Below are 19741 nucleotides of genomic sequence, written 5' to 3'. Positions count from 1 at the left end.
CAGTCTCTAACTTTAAGGTTCTCCAGTCTGGAGACTCGGGTAAAATCTACAAACAAACTCTGAAGAAGCAGAAAAGCAGACCAAAGGAGAGAAAGTGAAAGTGGTAATGAGTCTAAGTTTCTTATGGTCTGTTACTGAAAATATGTCCATTAATTTTTACCGTTCACTGTTCGTGTACTGTCAGTAATTTTTCTTATCTTTTTAAATGCTCTGTTACTTACTGGTATTTTACGCTTGAACCTGTGATCATTTGTTTAGCTACAGAGTTTAATTTAATAAGTAGAAGGAATCTGATCAGTTAGACTAATGTGACTGATTTAAGATGAATGAATAATTCAAGAGAACATCTTTTTTTCACATCATTGTTTTGACAAAAAAAATTCATGAAAAATGTAGGAAGTGGTCTTTGGTCTCAAATCTCCCTCATAGTGTTTCTGTGTCTCCCCCATCAGTCATGGCTACCTCCAGCAGTCTCCTCTATGAAGATCAGCTCCGGTGCTCCATCTGTCTGGAAATTTTCACTGATCCGGTCACCACTTCATGTGGACACAACTTCTGCATGGTCTGTCTCAAAGAGAGCTGGGACAGCAGTTCACGCTGCCAGTGTCCAGTCTGTAACACTGAATTCCCTACAAGACCTGAACTGTCTGTGAACACATTCATCTCTGGACTGGCTGCTCAGTTCAAGAAGTCAGTTCAGGTCAAATCCAGCAGAGCTCCAGAGAAACAAACCTCCAAACGTAAAAGGGTGATCTGTGACTGCTGCAGTGATAAAAAGCTGGAGGCTCTGAAATCCTGTCTGGACTGTGGAGTCTCTTACTGTGAGACTCACCTAGCACTTCATAAAACCACACCTAAACTGAAGAAGCACAAACTGCTGGACCCTGTGGAGAACCTGGAGGACTACATCTGCCAGAAACATGAGATACCCCTGGAGCTGTTCTGTAGAGACGACCAGACGAGTGTATGTCAGTTCTGCACTGAGACAGACCACAAGACTCACAGCACTGTTCCTATAGAGGAGGAGAGTGGAGAGAGGAAGGTGAGACATTCAGACAGACTTATTAGTGTTTTCTCCTGTTTTAGCTTAATAAAAATTCCTCATATGTGAGTAATGTGGATATAATGTGTGTCTATTATAAAGACTCAGCTGGTGAAGATACAGAGAGAAGTTCAGCAGAAGATCCAGAACCGACTGAAGAAGATTGAGGAAATCACACACTCTGTAGAGCTCAGTAGAGTGAGGCTCAATGGAATCTCAATAAGATTGAAGAACATTCTATTTCATAGCAATATAAGGGTTCTTTCTAGAACTTTTACTTTACTTTTTTAAACTCTGTTTCTGTAAACAATCTTTCACTAAAAGTGTTTCATTAGCCCAAAACTGGCTCTTCCATGGGAGTGTGCAATCTGTATTTTGTATTATGGGTGCACAGAGCTTGTGCAGGAAGTTGAGAGGTACCAACTAGATATAGCTGGGCTCAACTCCACCCACAGTGTTGGCTCTGGAACCAAGTTCAAACACAAAGATGTTCATAAGTGTACATGGTACCAGAGCTCCTTGGGTTAGAGCTCAATGATCGATTTTGTTGTCATTTCATCTGACTTGGGACCATATGTTCTGGACACTTGGGTGAAGTGAGGTGCTGAGCTATCAACCGATCACCATCTACACACTAGTGGTGAGAGAGGCCATAAAACTGCAGAAAGAGGCCTTTAGAGACTGGATGGTCTGAAGGACTCCCGACTGAGCAGATACCAACAGGCAAAAGGAGGTACTGACAGGCAAAAAAGGTGGCAGCCACAATGATGGCAGAAGCAAAATCCAGTGTGTGTGTAGGAGTCTGGTGAGTCCATGGAAAAAGACTTTTTGTTGGATTCAAGGAGGTTCTGGACAACTGTCTGGCGACTCAGGAGTGGTCGGGGTGGCTGCACCCAAGCTGTATTTGGCAGAGGTGGAGAAACTGACTTCAAGTGAGAATGTTGTCGATCAGTGGAAGAAGCACTTTGAAAAACTCCTTTATCCAGGAGACACGCCTCCCTCACGGGAGTCAGGGCTGGAGGCTTTTGGTGTGTCAAGCTCCATTTCCCTGTTGGAGGTCACTGAGGTAGTTGGCAAGCTCTTCAGTGGCAAGGCACCGGGGGTGGATGAGATTCATCCGGAGATGCTTAAGGTTCTGGATATTGTGGGGCTGTAATGGCTGATGTGCCTCTGCAATATTGCATGGACCTCAGGAACAGTGCCCTTGGACTGGCAGACCGGTGTGGTGGTCTGTATTTTTTTAAGAAAGGGGACCAGAGGGTGTGTGCCAACTATCGGGGTATCACACTGCTCAACCTCCCTGAGAAAGTCTAAGCCAAGGTGCTGGAAAGGAGACTTTGACTGATTTGAGTTGATTTGATTTGAGTTGATTTGACTGACTTTGAGTTGAACCTCAGATTGAGGAGGAACAATGCAGATTCCATCCCGGCCATGGAACAATGGACCAGCTTTTCACCCTCACAGAGTGTTGAGGGGGCATGGGAGTTTGCCAACTCAGTCCACATGTGTTTTGTGGATTTTGGGAAAGCTTATGACTGTGTTCCCTGAGATAACCTGTGGGAGGTCCTCTGGGAATATGGGCTGCTGGGGCTACTACTCTGGGCCATTCAATCTTGGTACTCCTGGAGTGAGAGCTGTGTTCGTATACTCTGCATTAAGTCGGACCCTTTCAGTGTTAGCGCTGGACTCTGGCAAGGTTGTGCCCTGTCTCCACTCTTGTTCATGGTCATCATGGGCAGTTTGTCAAGGCTGGATCAAATGGATGCCTACAGCGCTCACTGGAGCGGTTTGCATCGGAGTGTGAAGCAGTTGGTGTGCGGATCAGCACCTCCAAGTCCATGGAAAAGAATGGCATGCCCACTCCAGGTAAGGGGAAAGGACCTGCCCCAGATGGAGGAGTAAGTATCTCGGGGTCTTGTTCATGAGTGATGGGAAGAGGGATCATGAGATCAGGTGCAGGCTGGGACAGATGGCAGTAGTAATGCGGTCACTGTACCGGACTGTAGTAGTGAAGTGTTTACCGGTCGGTCTACATCCCAAGCCTTACCCATGGTCATGAACTGTGGGTAATGACCTAAAGAATGAGATCGCAAATACAAGCGGTGGAAATGAACTTTCTTTGCAGGGGGTGGGCTAAACTCTATTCGATAGGGTGAGTAGCTGGGCCATCTGGGAGGAACTCTGAGTAGAGCCGCTACTCATCCGCATTGAGAGGAGCTAGCTGAGGTGGTTTGGGCACCTGATTTGGATGCCCCTTGGACGCCTCCCGGTGGGGGTGCACAAGGCATGGCCTATCAGTAGAAGACCCCAGAGTCATCCTCGGACCCACGGAAGGGATTACATCTCCAAGTTGGCCTGGGAGCAGCTCCCTGGGAATGAGCTGGAGGAATTTGAGGGGGACAGGGTCGTCTGGGATTCCCTGCTCTCCCAACTGCTACCGCGACCCTATCTGGACTAAGCGGTTGACAAGGATGATGGTGATGACTGATAATGTGAGTAGATTATTACAGCAAATTATATTGTCTGTTATTCTTTCCCAACAGAACTGAGTAGAATTCAGCAATATGCAGGTTTGTGAGTTCTTAATGGTCATATGACACAATTTTTGGACTTTCTCTATTATATTTTGCTTTTTGTTAAAATGTGTTTACATTGTGTGTTTTTCTCTCAGTGGATGTGACTCTGGATCCTGATTCAGCTCATTGCCTCCTCATTCTGTCTGATGATGGAACACAAGTTACATTTGGAGACGAGCGACAGAATCGCCCTGACACCCCAGAGAGGTTTGATCGCTGTCCCTGTGTGCTGGGAAAGGAGGGGTTCTCCTCAGGGAGATTTTACTATGAGGTTCAGGTCAGTGGGAAGACTGACTGGGATCTAGGAGTGGACAGACAGTCAGTTAACAGAAAGGGAGCCATTAAAGCCAGTCCAGAGGATGGATACTGGATTGTGTTTCTGAGGAATGAAACTACACATAGAGCTCTTGATTCTCCTCGTGTTCCCCTCTCCCTGAAACAGGCTCCCCAGAAGGTGGGGGTGTTTGTGGATTATGAGGAGGGTCTGGTCTCCTTCTATGATGTTGAGTCCAGGTCTCATATCTACTCTTTCACTGGTCAGTCTTTCACTGAGAAACTCTACCCTTTATTCAGCCCTCACCTCAATAATGGAGGTAAAAACTCAGCACCACTAATAATTACACCTGTTAAACTTTAGAAATCAGGGTCTTTTTTCTGTAATTTGAAATTTTATATTTCGGAGGGCAGATAAAGGGTTTTTTTTTCTTTTTTTTTTTTAAAGGAGTAAATATTTGAAAGTTATGTTCAAGGTCAGTTATGCAATTTTCTAATACTGTTTATCATAGAACTTCTTTAAGTAAATCAGCTTCAGTTTGATCAAGAAATCATGTGGGAATCACAGCAGTTTGGCCTCCAGTACAGTTCTTTATTTGGTTTCTTCATATGTAAATGAATGAATTTGTGTTGTATGCGTCATTTTTCAGAAATGTACTCCAAATGCCAATAAAACTCAAATGAAATTTAATAAATTCTCTTTACTAAACTGATTTTCAACTTCAGTTGGAAGCTATAAATAAAATAAGAAATTATTGCTGATCCCAATTCTGATCCTGGAGATCTACCACATTGAAGAGCTTAGATCCAACACAAATGGCTTCATATACTCAGATGACCCTGAAAACCTTTGTTGCCTCCATCAGGTGAAGAGCTGGGAGAAGTACACAATTGCCTTACTTAAAAAGTACTTTACTTTAAAAAAGTAATTTAATAAAAAATGCTCAAGTTAAAATAGACGTATGACCTACATTTGTACTCAAGAATTAATATGCGTATGAATGTTTATGGCCCAAAGGCACATAAAAATAAAAAATAAAATATTCATTTAAAAATCATGTTTTTATAAAAACATATATTTTCATTTGTTTGTTAGAGGTACATGTTCAGCTCTGTCTCCTCATTATTCATCTACATCACTGTAATATTTCAACATCAATATTAAGACGCAAAGGTAAAATGAGGGGATGGAGGAAAAACAAGTCAAGGCACCATTTTCAATGTAGACAAATGTAGCATCATTATGCTGGTTATAGTGGCCTGTTCTGCCTCTCACTGCATAAAACAATAGCAACTGATGATTAAAACAGAAGTGAAGACGCTCTGGACTTTATCTTAAAGTTTTTTCTTCAAATTCCTGCCACTGTACAGATGAGTTAAGTTCAAGGTCATACCAGCAATTTCGCAGCACACTTTGATGATGCCACGCAATCTGTTTCTACTTTTAAGATGAAGTGATCCGCACCAGCTGACGAAGGAGAATGAGGACAGATTTGTTAAAACAAGAATAACACATTTTCATAGTTATTGTTTGTGTGAAAACTTGGCTTACAATAAAAATACGTGCACTGATGGACTGCTTTTTTACACACAGCACCCACCTTAAGCTCAAAGTTCAGCTTGTCATCAATTTCAGTACCAAGAAAGGTATGATACTGCACTAGCTCAACAGCCTGGTCATTCATCACTACAGAGGTGACTGTAGGATTTTTCTTAAAATCTACTGTCAGCTCTTCAGTTTTAGACACATTGGTGTCCTAGAAGGACAACTTGCACCAATTTGTGAGTTCTGTCACCATAGGACCATGACCAGAGTCATTACTGCGGAGAAGACTAATGACTTCATCATGAGAGGATGAATGTTTGTACAGCAGGTTTAAATGAAGTGTGTTTAAATGATTAAGCATATCGTTTTTTTTTTGTTGACCTTTACTGAAACAACTAAAATGAATGCTGGTCACTCCGTCATATGCTTTCTCTTAGTGGAAAGCACTAACCCAGTTGAACTGAACCCATACCCCTGACACAAAATAACAAATAATTAACATTTAGTTAAGCTCAACTTAACTAAAAACAACAACTCATGACATGGATTGGCGCTTTTTCTGTCTTCGAGTGGAAATCTGCATAACCGAGCTCCTATGCTCATGAGTGCAATGCACCCCTGTAGAAGCCAACACATATTTTCCCCCTTAAAGGTCAGTCATCCAAGTGACCCACGTTGCCAGAACAAATTCCTTTAAATGCACCAGAAAGTGTTAAACCTCAACCCCAGATGCTTCCAACTCCTCCTTAGGGCGAGGCCCCTGATGTAACAGTTCCACCTGGCCTGGAATGGTCTCCTGTTCACAGAGTCTGTCCGTATGAAATACAACAGTCTGCTGCCCTGCCTGTAGCCTTGCAGACCACTTTGCCCAAGCATTCTTTTACCACACAGGAGCCAAGCCCCAAGCAGCCTTGAATGCTGAGTTGAAATTGTGCCTCTGGTCGATGTGGAGCTCTTCCAGCATGGCAAATTGGTCCTCTACCAGTCACTCCGCTGTGGTGACCTGAAGCATGACCTGACTGCACTGAGCCCACATCAGCAGGCACAGTGAGTCATTTGGTGTTGATGCTGTGCAGTGTTCAAAGCCCACAGCAGTGATTGCTGCCACTGGGAGTAAGAGCAATACTGAGAGTTTCTGTTTTGTGGGGCTGCCCACAAGCTCGCCCTTGCAGCACCAGCTGGTGCAATGCCCCCTTTTTCTGCACTGCCAACACACTTTCCATGTTGCAGTTGCTTTGCTTATTTATTGCTTTCTGATGTGTAACACTGTGTTACTCACTTCTAAACCCAGTCATTGATGATGAGCCCTGCAGTTTCAGCTTCTGCAATGGCAGCATGTAGACTAGCCAGTTTGACAAGTCCGCTGTCAGCATGCACAGCCGCTCCCCCTTCCGTCTTTGCATGTCTGAGAGTGTCCAGACGGACAGCGCTGCTGGAACTTCTCCAAACTGCCACTATTGTACTGATGAGGCATTCTTCACTTTTCAAAACTGCAAAGAGAATGTCTTCTTGCAAAAGTACTCAAGGATGCACTAATAAAGGTTTAAACTGTTTAAAAAACTGAGACTAACTGATTAAGATATATAATTCAGGTGGTGAATCTTTGCTGCCTAGTAGCCAAAACTTGTAAGTACAAGAAAACATCACCATGTATACCTGGGCGTGGCCTCATGATGTCACTCAGGTGAAATGAAAGTAAAGCAGAGCTGTTTCATGAACAGAATTCAGTTCATACAGCAGGACACAATCTCTATCTCTAAGACTCTCCAGTCAGGAAACTCCGTGAGACTCTACAGATAAACTCTGAAGAAGCAGACAAGCAGACCAAAGGAGAGAAAGTGAAAGTGGTAATGAGTCTAAGTTTCTTACTGTCTGTTACTGAAAACACATCCAGCTGTTTATTTTTACTGTTCACTGTTCGTGTACTGTCAGTTCTTTTTCTTAACTTTTTAAATGCTCTGTTACTCACTGGTATTTTATGTTTGAACCTGTGATCATTTGTTTGGCTACAGAGTTCGTGATTAATAGTTAGAAGGAATCTGATCAGTTAGACTAATGTGACTGATTTAAGATGAATAAATACTTCAAGAGAACATCTTTTTAGTTTTCACATCATTGTTGTTTTGACTGAGAATTGTCATGAAATACGTAGGAAGTTTTCTGAGATCCAAAATCTTTCTCTTGGTGTCTCTTTGTCTCCTCCGTCAGTCATGGCTTCCTCCAGCAGTCTCCTGTCTGAAGATCAGCTCCGGTGCTCCATCTGTCTGGATGTGTTCACTGATCCGGTCACCACTTCATGTGGACACAACTTCTGCAGGGTCTGTCTCAAAGAGTGCTGGGACAGCAGTTCACGCTGCCAGTGTCCAGTGTGTAACACTGAATTCCCTACAAGACCTGAACTGTCTGTGAACACGTTCATCTCTGGACTGGCTGCTCAGTTCAAGAAGTCAGTTCAGCTCAAATCCAGCAGAGCTCCAGAGAAACAACCCTCCAAACGTAAAAGGGTGATCTGTGACTGCTGCAGTGATAAAAAGCTGGAGGCTGTAAAGTCCTGTCTGGACTGTGGAGTCTCTTACTGTAAGACTCATCTAGCACTTCATAAAACCACACCTAAACTGAAGAAGCACAAACTGATGGACCCTGTGGAGAACCTGGAGGACTACATCTGCCAGAAACATGAGATACCCCTGGGGCTGTTCTGTAGAGACGACCAGACGAGTGTGTGTCAGTTCTGCACTGAGACAGACCACAAGACTCACAACATTGTTCCTATAGAGGAGGAGAGTGGACAGAAGAAGGTGAGACATTCAGACAGACTTAGTGTTTTCTCCTGTTTTTGCTTAATAAAAATTCTTCATATGTGTGAGTAATGTGGATATAATGCTTTTTTATAAAAGACTCGGCTGGTGAAGACACAGGGAGAAGTTCAGCAGAAGATCCAGAACCGACTGAAGAAGATTGAGGAAATCACACACTCTGCAGTGCTGAGTAGAGTGAGGCTCAACTGAATCTCAATAAAGTTTGAAGAACATTCCTCCAATGGTTATGTTTCATAACAATATTAGGGTTCTTTCTAGAACCTTTATGTTATGTGGACATTCTTTAACCTCTTTTTCTGTAAAGAATTATTCACTAAAAGTTTATTAGCCCAAAACTGGCTCTTCTATGGGAGTGTGGAAAAAAATACCCTTTTTAGATTCTGTAATTTTATGAGTGTACTGCTGTTATTTTATATTCATACATGAACATTAATGCATTCTTCAGACTAAAGGTCCCATGTGGAACCAAAAGTGTCCTTTCCAAAATCACACAGAACGTTTAAATAGGCATTTCCTTAAAAACCCTTTTCCAAAACTAAAAGGTTCCTAAGATTCTTTAATAGCTTTGTGTTAAAACTTGACATTAATTTTAATGTAATGGACATAGAGGAGTAAGAAATTTAAACAAAGACCAAAATCAGAATAAGTTTTTGATTTTATGAACTGAACAACATAAAAATGCAGGGTATGAATATTAGCTAACATAACATTAACTAGCTCAGTAGTTTTCCTGCCAGCTAATGTTAATATTTCTATCAGTAGCTCACTAATAGCTTGCGAGATCTTTATGAACTTAAATGTTTCTTTTCTGAGACAAACATCTGCTCAGTGCAGTGTTGCTTGTAACATACATCAACTTGATGCAACCTGGACACATCATCAGTGATGTTACCTGGGGTCATGGAGTGTTTCGGGTCTTTTCAACATCATACACTCTCACCCTGGCAACCCAGCTGGGGTTGATTAGGCCCCAGCTTGTGTCCAGGTAGCGCTACCCCACCCACGGTTCTCCTCTCCTTATCCACAGCCACCTTGAGGCAACTTCTGCTGCCTCATTGGCTTCCTTAATGGCCCTTCGCTTACTGGCCCCTGTGATGCCCAGGGTATTGTAGGCCCAGCAGAGCGACTGGCCAGCGAACCCTCTGCATCCCACTTCAATGGGTGCTTGCCACCCGTTGTTCCAGCACTCCTCCACTAGCTCAGTGTACTTGCCCTCTTCCTCCCTCGTTGGCCTCCTCTATGCAGTCTTCCCAGGGTACTGTGAGTTCCAGCAAAACGATTTGCTTGGAGGTCTTTGAGATGAGTAGCATGTCAGGCCACAGTGTTGTAGTCTTCCTGAGGTCAACTTTCAGCTCCCAGTCTTGCGCTGTTGCTAGCAGGCCAGATGAGGTGGCCCTGGCAGCTGATAGTGGCTTCTCCCCAGCCCAGATGAAAGCAATGGTGTTCTTCACTTGGCAGAGGCGCTTGCAGTGGCCAATTCCACCGCTGACTGTGTTTGCTATGGCCTTCAGGACTTGGTCACGGTGCCAGCGGTAGTGTCCAGGGCATTTGAACAGCAGCTAAGGATGTGTTCCAGGGTCCCCCTCTTTAGCACAGTTTTCAGGCAGGTGACTCCACCAATCCCCAGCTGAACAGGTTAGATGGGCTCGGTAGTACTTAAATCAAGATATTTGACCATGTCAGCAATGCTGTTTTATTATGTTCATAAGACATGGAAACTGATTAAAACCTTTTTTCCTAGAAGAATATGCCTAAACCAAGAACCATTTGAGCAATTGTAATTAAAATTAAGCAACTGTTTCCTGATTTATTCCCTGTTAGAAAAGCTCAGAGAAGGAGAAAGCAGACAGTGTGGAGGTCTTCAGAGCTCTGCTGTGCTGCATTATGAGAAGCCAGGCGGAGCTGCTTGAGGTGATGGAGGAGAAGCAGAAAGCAGCAGAGAGGCAGGCTGAAGAGTTCATTAAAGAGCTGGAGCAGGAAATCACTGAGCTAAAGAGGAGAGACACTGAGCTGGAGCAGCTCTCCCACACTGAGGACCACCTCCACCTCCTACAGGTCAGAGTCCCTCTGTTTCTCCATAGTAATGCAGTCCATCACAGGACAGCACTGCCCATGCTGAGGGGTTTCTCCTCTCTCCTGCTGGACTGTAGGTTTACCCGTCCCTCTGCAGCCCTCCACCCACCAAGAACTGGACTGAGGTCAGGATTAACTCTCATCTGAGGGTGGAGCCTCTGAGGAGAGCTCTGACTCAGCTTCAGGAAGAGTTCAGTAAGGAGATGGAGAAGATTCCTGAGATCAGTAAGTCTTTAATAATCTGTAGAATTTGTTGATGTTCAGCAGAAATTAGTATGTTGGGGGATGTGATTTCACAAAGTCCTCAAGATGCTGGTACCAGAAATGAATGTTTGATGCAGGCAGCATATGACACATGATACATAGGTATTTAATTCTGGATCATTCTTTATTAGAAACTCTGATGATGATCTACCCTCATCACTGCACTGTGACATTTGGTGTTATTATTAAATTGTGAGTTTGTGGTTCATGAAAAACAGGCCTTTAAATCTGCAAAGTTTACATTGTAAGGTCAACAATATTGCCTATTACTCTTTTCCAAACAGATATGAAGAGAATTCAGCAATATGCAGGTGAGTGGACTCTGAAATATAGATAATATATATGAGAGTTTGTTCTAATAAATATAGATAATATATATGAGAGTTTGCTCTGTTCTATTCTGAATGTTGTCAAAATGGGTTAAACTGGGTGTTTCTCTCTCAGTGGACGTGACTCTGGATCCTGATTCAGCTCATCCTCAACTCATCCTGTCTGATGACGGGAAACAAGTCACATGTGGAGACAAACAACAGAATCTCCCTGATAAACCAGAGAGGTTTAATCGTTGTGCCTGTGTACTGGGAAAGGAGGGGTTCTCCTCAGGGAGATTTTACTATGAAGTTCAGGTCAGAGGGAAAACTGACTGGGATCTAGGAGTGGTCAGAGAGTCCAGTAACAGGAAGGGAGAGATTACAGCCTGTCCTGAGGATGGATACTGGACTGTGTGGCTAAGAAATGAGTCTAAATATGAGGCTCTGAATTTTCCTTCTGTCCCCCTCTCCTTGAAACAGACTCCCCAGAAGGTGGGGGTGTTTGTGGATTATGAGGAGGGTCTGGTCTCCTTCTATGATGTTGAGTCCAGGTCTCATATCTACTCTTTCACTGGTCAGTCTTTCACTGAGAAACTCTATCCGTTCTTCAGCCCTTATCTCAGTTATGGAGGTAAAAACTCAGCACCGCTGATCATCACACCTGTTAAACATCAGAAATGAGGTTCTTTTCTCTCTGTCTTTTGAAATTTTATACTTAAAAGGGCAGCTAAAGTTTTTGTTAGCAAATAAATAAATGAAGGCTGAACAGTTATGTTCAAGGCCAGTTAGGCAATATTCTAATACTGTTTATCATCTTCTTTTAAGTAAAACAATGACCCAGAATCAAAGTCTAGAGTATCAGCCTCATTTTGATGGATGAATCGTGTGGGAATCACAGCACTTTTTATACACAGAAGAAACTCACACAGCACTTTGGCCGCCGGCACAGCTCTTTTTTTATTTGCTTTCTTCGTATGTAAATGAATGAAGCCGATGAATGAAGTTACCTTTGTTTGTGGCATTTTTCAGAAATGTACTCCAAATGGCAATAAATTTTAAATGAAAATTAAGGGAATAAAATCTCTTCAGTACATGAACTGATTTTCAACTTCAGTTGAAAGCTATAAATGAAACAAGGAACTATTGGTGTAACCCAGGGGCTCCCAATCTTGCTCCTGGAGATCTACCACACTGAAGAGCTTAGATCCAACACACATGGCTTCATATACTCAGATGCCCCTGAAAACCTTCATTACCTCCATCAGGTGAAGAGTTGGCAGAAGTACACAATTCCCTTACTTTAAAAAAAGTACTAGTAGTTTAGTAAAAAATACTCAAATAAAAGTTGAAGTATGACCTACATTTTTTACTCAAGTAGTAATATAAAAGTATAAGCTCCCAAGCATACGTAAAAGTAAAAAGTAAAATATGTATTTAAATGTCATTTCTTATTCGTTTTTATGAAAAGCATATATTTTTCTTGAGAGTTAGAGGTGCATATCCATGAAACTGAGCATACATAATGTACAGGGCCAGAGCAGGACTTGTTTTCAGACCAGGAGTTACATGATGCCGACCAACATGCTCCAAACTCTACACACAGACAACGCACTATTGTCTAGCAGTGTCATTACCACAGGCTGTTGGCTACTCCTTACATCAGTGCAGTCATTATACATATATAAACAAACCTGATTCAAAACTACACAACCAATCAGAAAACTAGATTCAAATAAACCCAACAAACACTGCAGGACCTTTATATAAAACCTGCATCCACTCACACAACTTGTGCCCAGAGAAGATGGCAAAACAAGGTTAAAATTAGACAGATGAGATTTATACACAGTTAAACCTACAAAGCTTGAGATGTACAAACTTAAAACCTGGTAATTATTAAAGCCAAAAACACAGGTTACAGCAGGCAGACCCACTGAAGATGACATCAAACATGTGTGAAGATGAGAAAATACAACACAGCACACTTAAAAGGGTAAACCTTATTGTAGGTAAAAGCATATTACCATGGCAATATGAGCTGTTTTTGTCTTACCTGTAATAACTCGACGCACTGAAGTGATTTTAAGTGTTTGGTTTGACGTTTTCACAATACCCATGTCATCTTTGTAGTAAAAGAGCATTCTAGAAGTACCAAAATCACAGAAAAACTATGGCACCAATGTGTTTTACATAGTTTTCAGCTTGGGAGGAGTAGAAAACAACATACTTTCATGGACATATTTACTTTTAAATGCGACAGTAACATCTTTTAACGGCAATTGGAGTTTTAAATTCAAAACCTGGTGTGCTGATAATGAACTGAAGACTGAAAAACTCTGTAGAGCTGCTTGTCGTGTCAGCTAGTACGAAATTGGATGTTGTGGCCAGATTCCCGCTGTCAAGCTAATCTCTCTCTCTCTTATTAAGATTTCCATTCTACCTTAAAGCTCTGCAGTTACATGCCAGTTCAAGCATCTGAATGTACCTGCTACATTATTTAAGGTGGTACAGGAAATTAAGCCAAATTCAGCTTCGTCCAATCTCTGTCCATTGTATGAGTCTCAATTACAGTTAGCACACCTGGGCTGCACCACGTGAGACAAAGTTGAACAAAAGTTTTGGGGGCTCAGAATTGGGAAGGGGTAGTCTAGCAGGCATCCAGTATGTATTTTATCACCCCCATACCCCCCACAAAAAGTGTTACTTTTGGGTCAAGAATAGTTTTGATAGTGAAGTGCTTTTATGATTTATTTTAATTTATAATTTTATTTAATTTATGGTGGCGTCCGTATCTCCACCATATTCATACAACAATATTACTGAATGAAACTTAGACATGACCTTTCAAAACCACAAATTAAGTATTTACTTATAATTGTACAGATGCATTAATGAGGATTTGTACAGTATTATGGAAAAATTTGTTTATTCACTTTGTACTTTAAGTTCAAAATCAGATACTCAGCAAACAGGACTTATCTTAAGTTATACAGTGCCTAATTATCTAGACATATATTCACATGCATGAATGACTTACTCCGCCACGTACAAGCCAAAGCATGCAAGAGCCAAACCATCGTCATGGTAAAGTGGGAGTGGTTTCACGACGTCACTCAGGAGAAACGAAAGGGAGCTTCATAAACAGAAGTCAGTTCTTCCAGCAGGACACAAGTTCCAGTCTGAAGGTTCTCCAGTCAGGAAACTCAGTGAAACTACAGATAAACTCTGAAGAAGCAGACAAGCAGACCAAAGGAGAGAAAGTGAAAGTGGTAATGAGTCTAAGTTTCTTACTGTCTGTTACTGAAAACACATCCAGCTGTTTATTTTTACTGTTCACTGTTCGTGTACTGTCAGTTCTTTTTCTTAAATTTATAAATGCTCTGTTACTTACTGGTATTTTATGTTTGAACCTGTGATCAATTGTTTGGCTACGGAGTTCGTGATTAATAGTTAGAAGGAATCTGATCAGTTAGACTAATGTGACTGATTTAAGATGAATAAATACTTCAAGAGAACATCTTTTTAGTTTTCACATCATTGTTGTTTTGACTGAGAATTGTCATGAAATACGTAGGAAGTTTTCTGAGATCCAAAATCTTTCTCTTGGTGTCTCTGTGTCTCCTCCATCAGTCATGGCTTCCTCCAGCAGTCTCCTGTCTGAAGATCAGCTCCGGTGCTCCATCTGTCTGGATGTGTTCACTGATCCGGTCACCACTCCATGTGGACACAACTTCTGCATGGTCTGTCTCAAAGAGTGCTGGGACAGCAGTTCACGCTGCCAGTGTCCAGTGTGTAACACTGAATTGCCAACAAGACCTGAACTCTCTGTGAACACGTTCATCTCTGGACTGGCTGCTCAGTTCAAGAAGTCAGTTCAGGTCAAATCCAGCAGAGCTCCAGAGAAACGAACCTCCAAACGTAAAAGGGTGATCTGTGACTCCTGCAGTGATGAAAAGCTGGAGGCTCTGAAATCCTGTCTGGACTGTGGAGTTTCTTACTGTGAGACTCATCTAGCACTTCATAAAACCACACCTAAACTCAAGAAGCACAAACTGATGGACCCTGTGGAGAACCTGGAGGACTACATCTGCCAGAAACATGAGAGACCCCTGGAGCTGTTCTGTAGAGATGACCAGACGTGTGTCTGTCAGTTCTGCACTGAGACAGACCACAAGACTCACAGCACTGTTCCTATAGAGATAGAGAGTGGAGAGAGGAAGGTGAGACATTCAGACAGACTCATTAGTGTTTTCTCCTGTTTTAGCTTAATAAAAATTCCTCATATGTGAGTAATGTGGATATAATGTGTGTCTATTATAAAGACTCAGCTGGTGAAGATACAGAGAGAAGTTCAGCAGAAGATCCAGAACCGACTGAAGAAGATTGAGGAAATCACACGCTCTGTAGAGCTCAGTAGAGTGAGTCTTAACTGAATTTGAATAATTTAAAGAACATTCCCCAATGATAGATAGACAGACAGACAGACAGACAGACAGATAGATATACTTTATTGATCCTGAAGGAAATTTAGCAGCCAGTAGCAGACTCACAACACTATACAGTAACCGTAAAAGGGTGTAGACATATAATAAGAATAAATAAACCAGATCCAATCTACAGGCAGATATACAAATAGAAAAAAATACAACAATCTGTGATAACACCTGTAACCTGAGATGAGAGATGCAGTGCAATAATGACTGTACAAGAATTTACAGGTAACGGCATATAATGACCACAGAATCAATAAACAAATATGTGCAGATTTTGGTACCAAATAAAGTGTCTAATGTGCAAGATGCGCAGTGAGGTAAGCAGAAAGTGCAACGTGCAGATGAATAGAGCAACACAAGATAAGCATGAGATTCAGATTCAGTCCTCCTATCTCTCCTCTCTTCTCTGCTGGCCCCACTGGGAAGAGTTGAAGAGCCTGATGGCTCTGGGGCAAAGGATCTCCTGAATCTGTCGGTTGAGCTGCTCTGTGACAGCAACCTGCCACTAAACATGCTCCTCCTGTCTGTGATGATGGTGTGCAGTGGGTGGCCATCATCCTTTATAATGGAGAGCAGTTTGTGTAATGTCCTCGTCTCAACCACCTTATCTCCACTCTGCCAGCAAAACCCATTATTACTGCAGGAGATCCTTAACCACATGCAAACACAGAAGATGAACATTTATCTGTGTCCAGTAAAGTGCTCTCAGAGTTTAATGTGGTCATATCGCTCCCTGTTGCTGAAGGCCTGATCAAGATGGAGAGGAGAGTCCAGGCTTTCCCTCACTGGAGTTTCTCACAACAGTGAATATCCAGGAGCAGGAACTACAGTCGTGAGATTTCCTTACTACTAAATATTCAACTGTCAGTGGGATTATAACAAAGTGGAAGCTATTGGGAACGACAGCAACTCAGCCAGGAAGTGGTCGGCCACGTAAAATGACAGAGGGGGGTCAGCGGATGCTGAGGGGCTTAGTGCTTTGAGGTCACCGACTTTCTGCAGAGTCAATCACTACAGACCTCCAAACTTCATGTGGCCTTCAGATCAGCTCAAGAACAGCGTAGAGAGCTTCATGGAATGGGTTTCCATGGCCGAGCAGCTGCATCCAAGCCTTACATCACCAAGCGCAATGCAAAGCGTGGAATGCAGTGGTGTAAAGCGCCGCCACTGGACTCTAGAGCAGTATTAAGTATTATTACCAGTATTAAGATGTACACCTTCTACCTCGTACTCATACTGCTGTGGTCCATGCTGCTGTTATCTGTCCTCCCCTTTATGCACCTTCTATTTATTTTTTATTGTTTGTCACTTTGGGAGTTAACTGGACCGTGAGTACAATGTTTCATTCCACCTCATGTACCACATCTGATGTGAATGACAATAAAGCCTTATCTTATCTTATCTTATCTTATCTTATCTTATCTTATCTTATCTTATCTCTAACACGCAGCACCATTTGCTTCCTACCAGAAATGACGTCTGACATATGCAGCAGCAGGACCTATATCTTCAGCCAATTATGCCAAAGAAACTGGATAATCGTATTACAAATGAACAAAACATTTTTCAAATCCTTCCCTAAGCAGCCTAAATCTTCTTGCACTGCTAGGTCTTTTGAACAGGGATCTCATTCAAATTCGAATGTGTGTGAAGGCAGACGAGCAAATACTTTTGGAAATATAGTGTATATTTTATTGTAATGGACACTGAGGAGTAAGAAATTTAAACAAAGACCAAATTTAGAAAAGTTTTTGATTTTATGAACTGAACAACATAAAAATGCAGGGTATGAATATTAGCTAACATAACATTAACTAGCTCAGTAGTTTTCCTGCCAGCTAATGTTAATATTTCTATCAGTAGCTCACTAATAGCTTGTGAGATCTTTATGAACTTAAATGTTTCTTTTCTGAGACAAACATCTGCTCAGTGCAGTGTTAGCAACTTAAATCAAGATATTTGACCATGTCAGCAAAGCTGTTTTATTATGTTCATAAGACATGGAAACTGATTAAAACCTTTTTCCTAGATCAATATGCCTAAACCAAGAACCATTTGAGCAATTGTAATTAAAAATAAGCAACTGTTTCCTGATTTATTCCCTGTTAGAAAAGCACAGAGAAGGAGAAAGCAGACAGTGTGGAGGTCTTCAAAGCTCTGGTGTGCTGCATTATGAGAAGCCAGGCGGAGCTGCTTGAGGTGATGGAGGAGAAGCAGAAAGCAGCAGAGAGGCAGGCTGAAGAGTTCATTAAAGAGCTGGAGCAGGAAATCACTGAGCTAAAGAGGAGAGACACTGAGCTGGAGCAGCTCTCCCACACTGAGGACCACCTCCACCTCCTACAGGTCAGAGTCCCTCTGTTTCTCCATAGTAATGCAGTCCATCACAGGACAGCACTGCCCATGCTGAGGGGTTTCTCCTCTCTCCTGCTGGACTGTAGGTTTACCCGTCCCTCTGCAGCCCTCCACCCACCAAGAACTGGACTGAGGTCAGGATTAACTCTCATCTGAGGGTGGAGACTCTGAGGAGAGCTCTGACTCAGCTTCAGGAAGAGCTCAGTAAGGAGATGGAGAAGATGAGTAAGTAAGATCAGTATGTCTTCATTGCTGAGTAATAACTTGAGATTGAACAGAAATGTTTTTGTAGGAAAAAAATGTAGTTTGTGTTTTTCATTTTTAATGTGTGGTGATTTATTAAAGTAGATTATTACAGCAAATTATATTATCTGTTATTCTTTCCCAACAGAACTGAGTAGAATTCAGCAATATGCAGGTTTGTGAGTTCATGACAAAATTTTTGGACTTTCTCTATTATATTTTGCTTTTTGCTAAAATGTGTTTACATTGTGTGTTTTTCTCTCAGTGGACGTGACTCTGGATCCTGATTCAGCTCATTGCCTCCTCATTCTGTCTGATGATGGAACACAAGTTACATTTGGAAACAAGCAACAGAATCGCCCTGACACCCCAGAGAGGTTTGATCGTTGTCTCTGTGTGCTGGGAAAGGAGGGGTTCTCCTCAGGGAGATTTTACTATGAGGTTCAGGTCAGTGGGAAAACTGACTGGTATTTAGGAGTGGTCAGACAGTCAGTTAACAGAAAAGGAGCCATTAAAGCTAAACCAGAAAATGGATACTGGACTGTGATTCTGAGAAATGAGACTGAATATAGAGCTCTGGATTTTACTTCTTTCCGACTCTCACTGAAACAGGCTCCCCAGAAGGTGGGGGTGTTTGTGGATTATGAGGAGGGTCTGGTCTCTTTCTATGATGTTGAGTCCAGGTCTCATATCTACTCTTTCACTGGTCAGACTTTCACTGAGAAACTCTATCCATTCTTCAGCCCTTATCTCAATAAAGGAGGTAAAAACTCCGCACCGCTGATCATCACACCTGTTAAACATCAGAAATGAGGGTCTGTCTTTCTAAAGGAAAGTTACAGTTATGTTCATGGTCAGTTATGCAATATTCTAATACTCTTTACCATAGACCTTCTTTTAAGTAAAACAATGATCCAGAGTGAAAGTGCAAAATATCAGCTTCAGTTTGATGGATGAATCATGTAGAAATCACAGCGCTTTTTATACACAGAAGAAACTTTGGCCCTGGCACAGTTCTTTTTTATTTGCTTTCTTCATATGTAAACGAATGAATTTGTGTTATGTGTCATTTTTCAGAAATGTACTCCAAATGCCAATAAAACTCAAATGAAATTTAACTAAATAAATTCTCTTTACTAAACGGAATTTCAACAGTTAGAAGCTATAAATAAAAAAAGTAATTATTGCTGTAACCGTTGGGCTCCCCATCCTGATCCTGGAGATCTACCACACTGAAGAGCTTAAATCCAACACACATGGCTTCATACACTCAGATGCCCCTGAAAATCTTCATTACCTCCATCAGGTGAAGAGGTGGCAGAAGTACACAATTGCCTTACTTACCAGTACTAGTAATTTAGTAAACAATACTCAAGTTAAAGTAGACATAGGACCTACATTTGTACTGAAGTATTAATATGCGTATGAACGTTTATGGCCAAAAGGCACAAAAATAAAAAATTAATTTAAAAATAATTTCTTATTTGTTTTCATAAAAACATATATTTTTATTGAGAGTTAGATGTTCATGTTCAGCTCTGTCTCCTCATTGTTCTCCAACATCACTGTAATAATAATAATAATAATAATAATAATCTTTATTTGTATAGCACCTTTCATACATACATGCAACTCAAAGTGCTTTACAGAATAAATAAAAAGAAAACAAAGATAAGCAAAACACATTAAAAGAAATAAAGATAGAAGGAAACAAAATAAAATAATGAAATAAACTGAAAAAGATAAAAT

At 41.6% G+C, this 19741-nt stretch overlaps 3 protein-coding genes across 3 annotated transcripts; all 3 read left to right on the top strand.

Annotated features, from left to right (window-relative positions):
• LOC108441974 (E3 ubiquitin-protein ligase TRIM47-like) lies at positions 1-3774 on the top strand. Its single transcript, XM_037534097.1, has 5 exons — positions 1-103; positions 453-1042; positions 1145-1240; positions 3586-3612; positions 3714-3774. Exons 2-4 carry the CDS (start codon positions 455-457, stop codon positions 3589-3591), a joined length of 690 nt encoding a protein of 229 aa, XP_037389994.1. The 5' UTR covers positions 1-103; positions 453-454; the 3' UTR covers positions 3592-3612; positions 3714-3774.
• A 3427-nt stretch (positions 3775-7201) lies between these two features.
• LOC108441968 (E3 ubiquitin-protein ligase TRIM39-like) lies at positions 7202-11935 on the top strand. The gene is made up of 7 exons (XM_037534143.1): positions 7202-7284; positions 7646-8235; positions 8335-8430; positions 10078-10311; positions 10407-10554; positions 10878-10904; positions 11038-11935. The coding sequence occupies exons 2-7, from the start codon at positions 7648-7650 to the stop codon at positions 11583-11585; spliced, it is 1641 nt and encodes a 546-aa protein (XP_037390040.1). The 5' UTR covers positions 7202-7284; positions 7646-7647; the 3' UTR covers positions 11586-11935.
• Positions 11936-14074: 2139 nt separating this feature from the next.
• LOC119261555 (E3 ubiquitin-protein ligase TRIM39-like) lies at positions 14075-18996 on the top strand. The gene is made up of 7 exons (XM_037533961.1): positions 14075-14173; positions 14535-15124; positions 15227-15322; positions 17507-17740; positions 17836-17974; positions 18141-18167; positions 18258-18996. Exons 2-7 carry the CDS (start codon positions 14537-14539, stop codon positions 18803-18805), a joined length of 1632 nt encoding a protein of 543 aa, XP_037389858.1. The 5' UTR covers positions 14075-14173; positions 14535-14536; the 3' UTR covers positions 18806-18996.
• The last annotated feature ends 745 nt before the right edge of the window (positions 18997-19741 follow it).

The sequence above is a fragment of the Pygocentrus nattereri genome, chromosome 2 (genome assembly GCF_015220715.1).
Source record: "Pygocentrus nattereri isolate fPygNat1 chromosome 2, fPygNat1.pri, whole genome shotgun sequence".
NCBI classification, from domain to species: Eukaryota; Metazoa; Chordata; class Actinopteri; order Characiformes; family Serrasalmidae; genus Pygocentrus; species Pygocentrus nattereri.
Note: the sequence above shows the minus strand (reverse complement) of the source record. Positions and strands in the feature narration are given on the sequence as shown.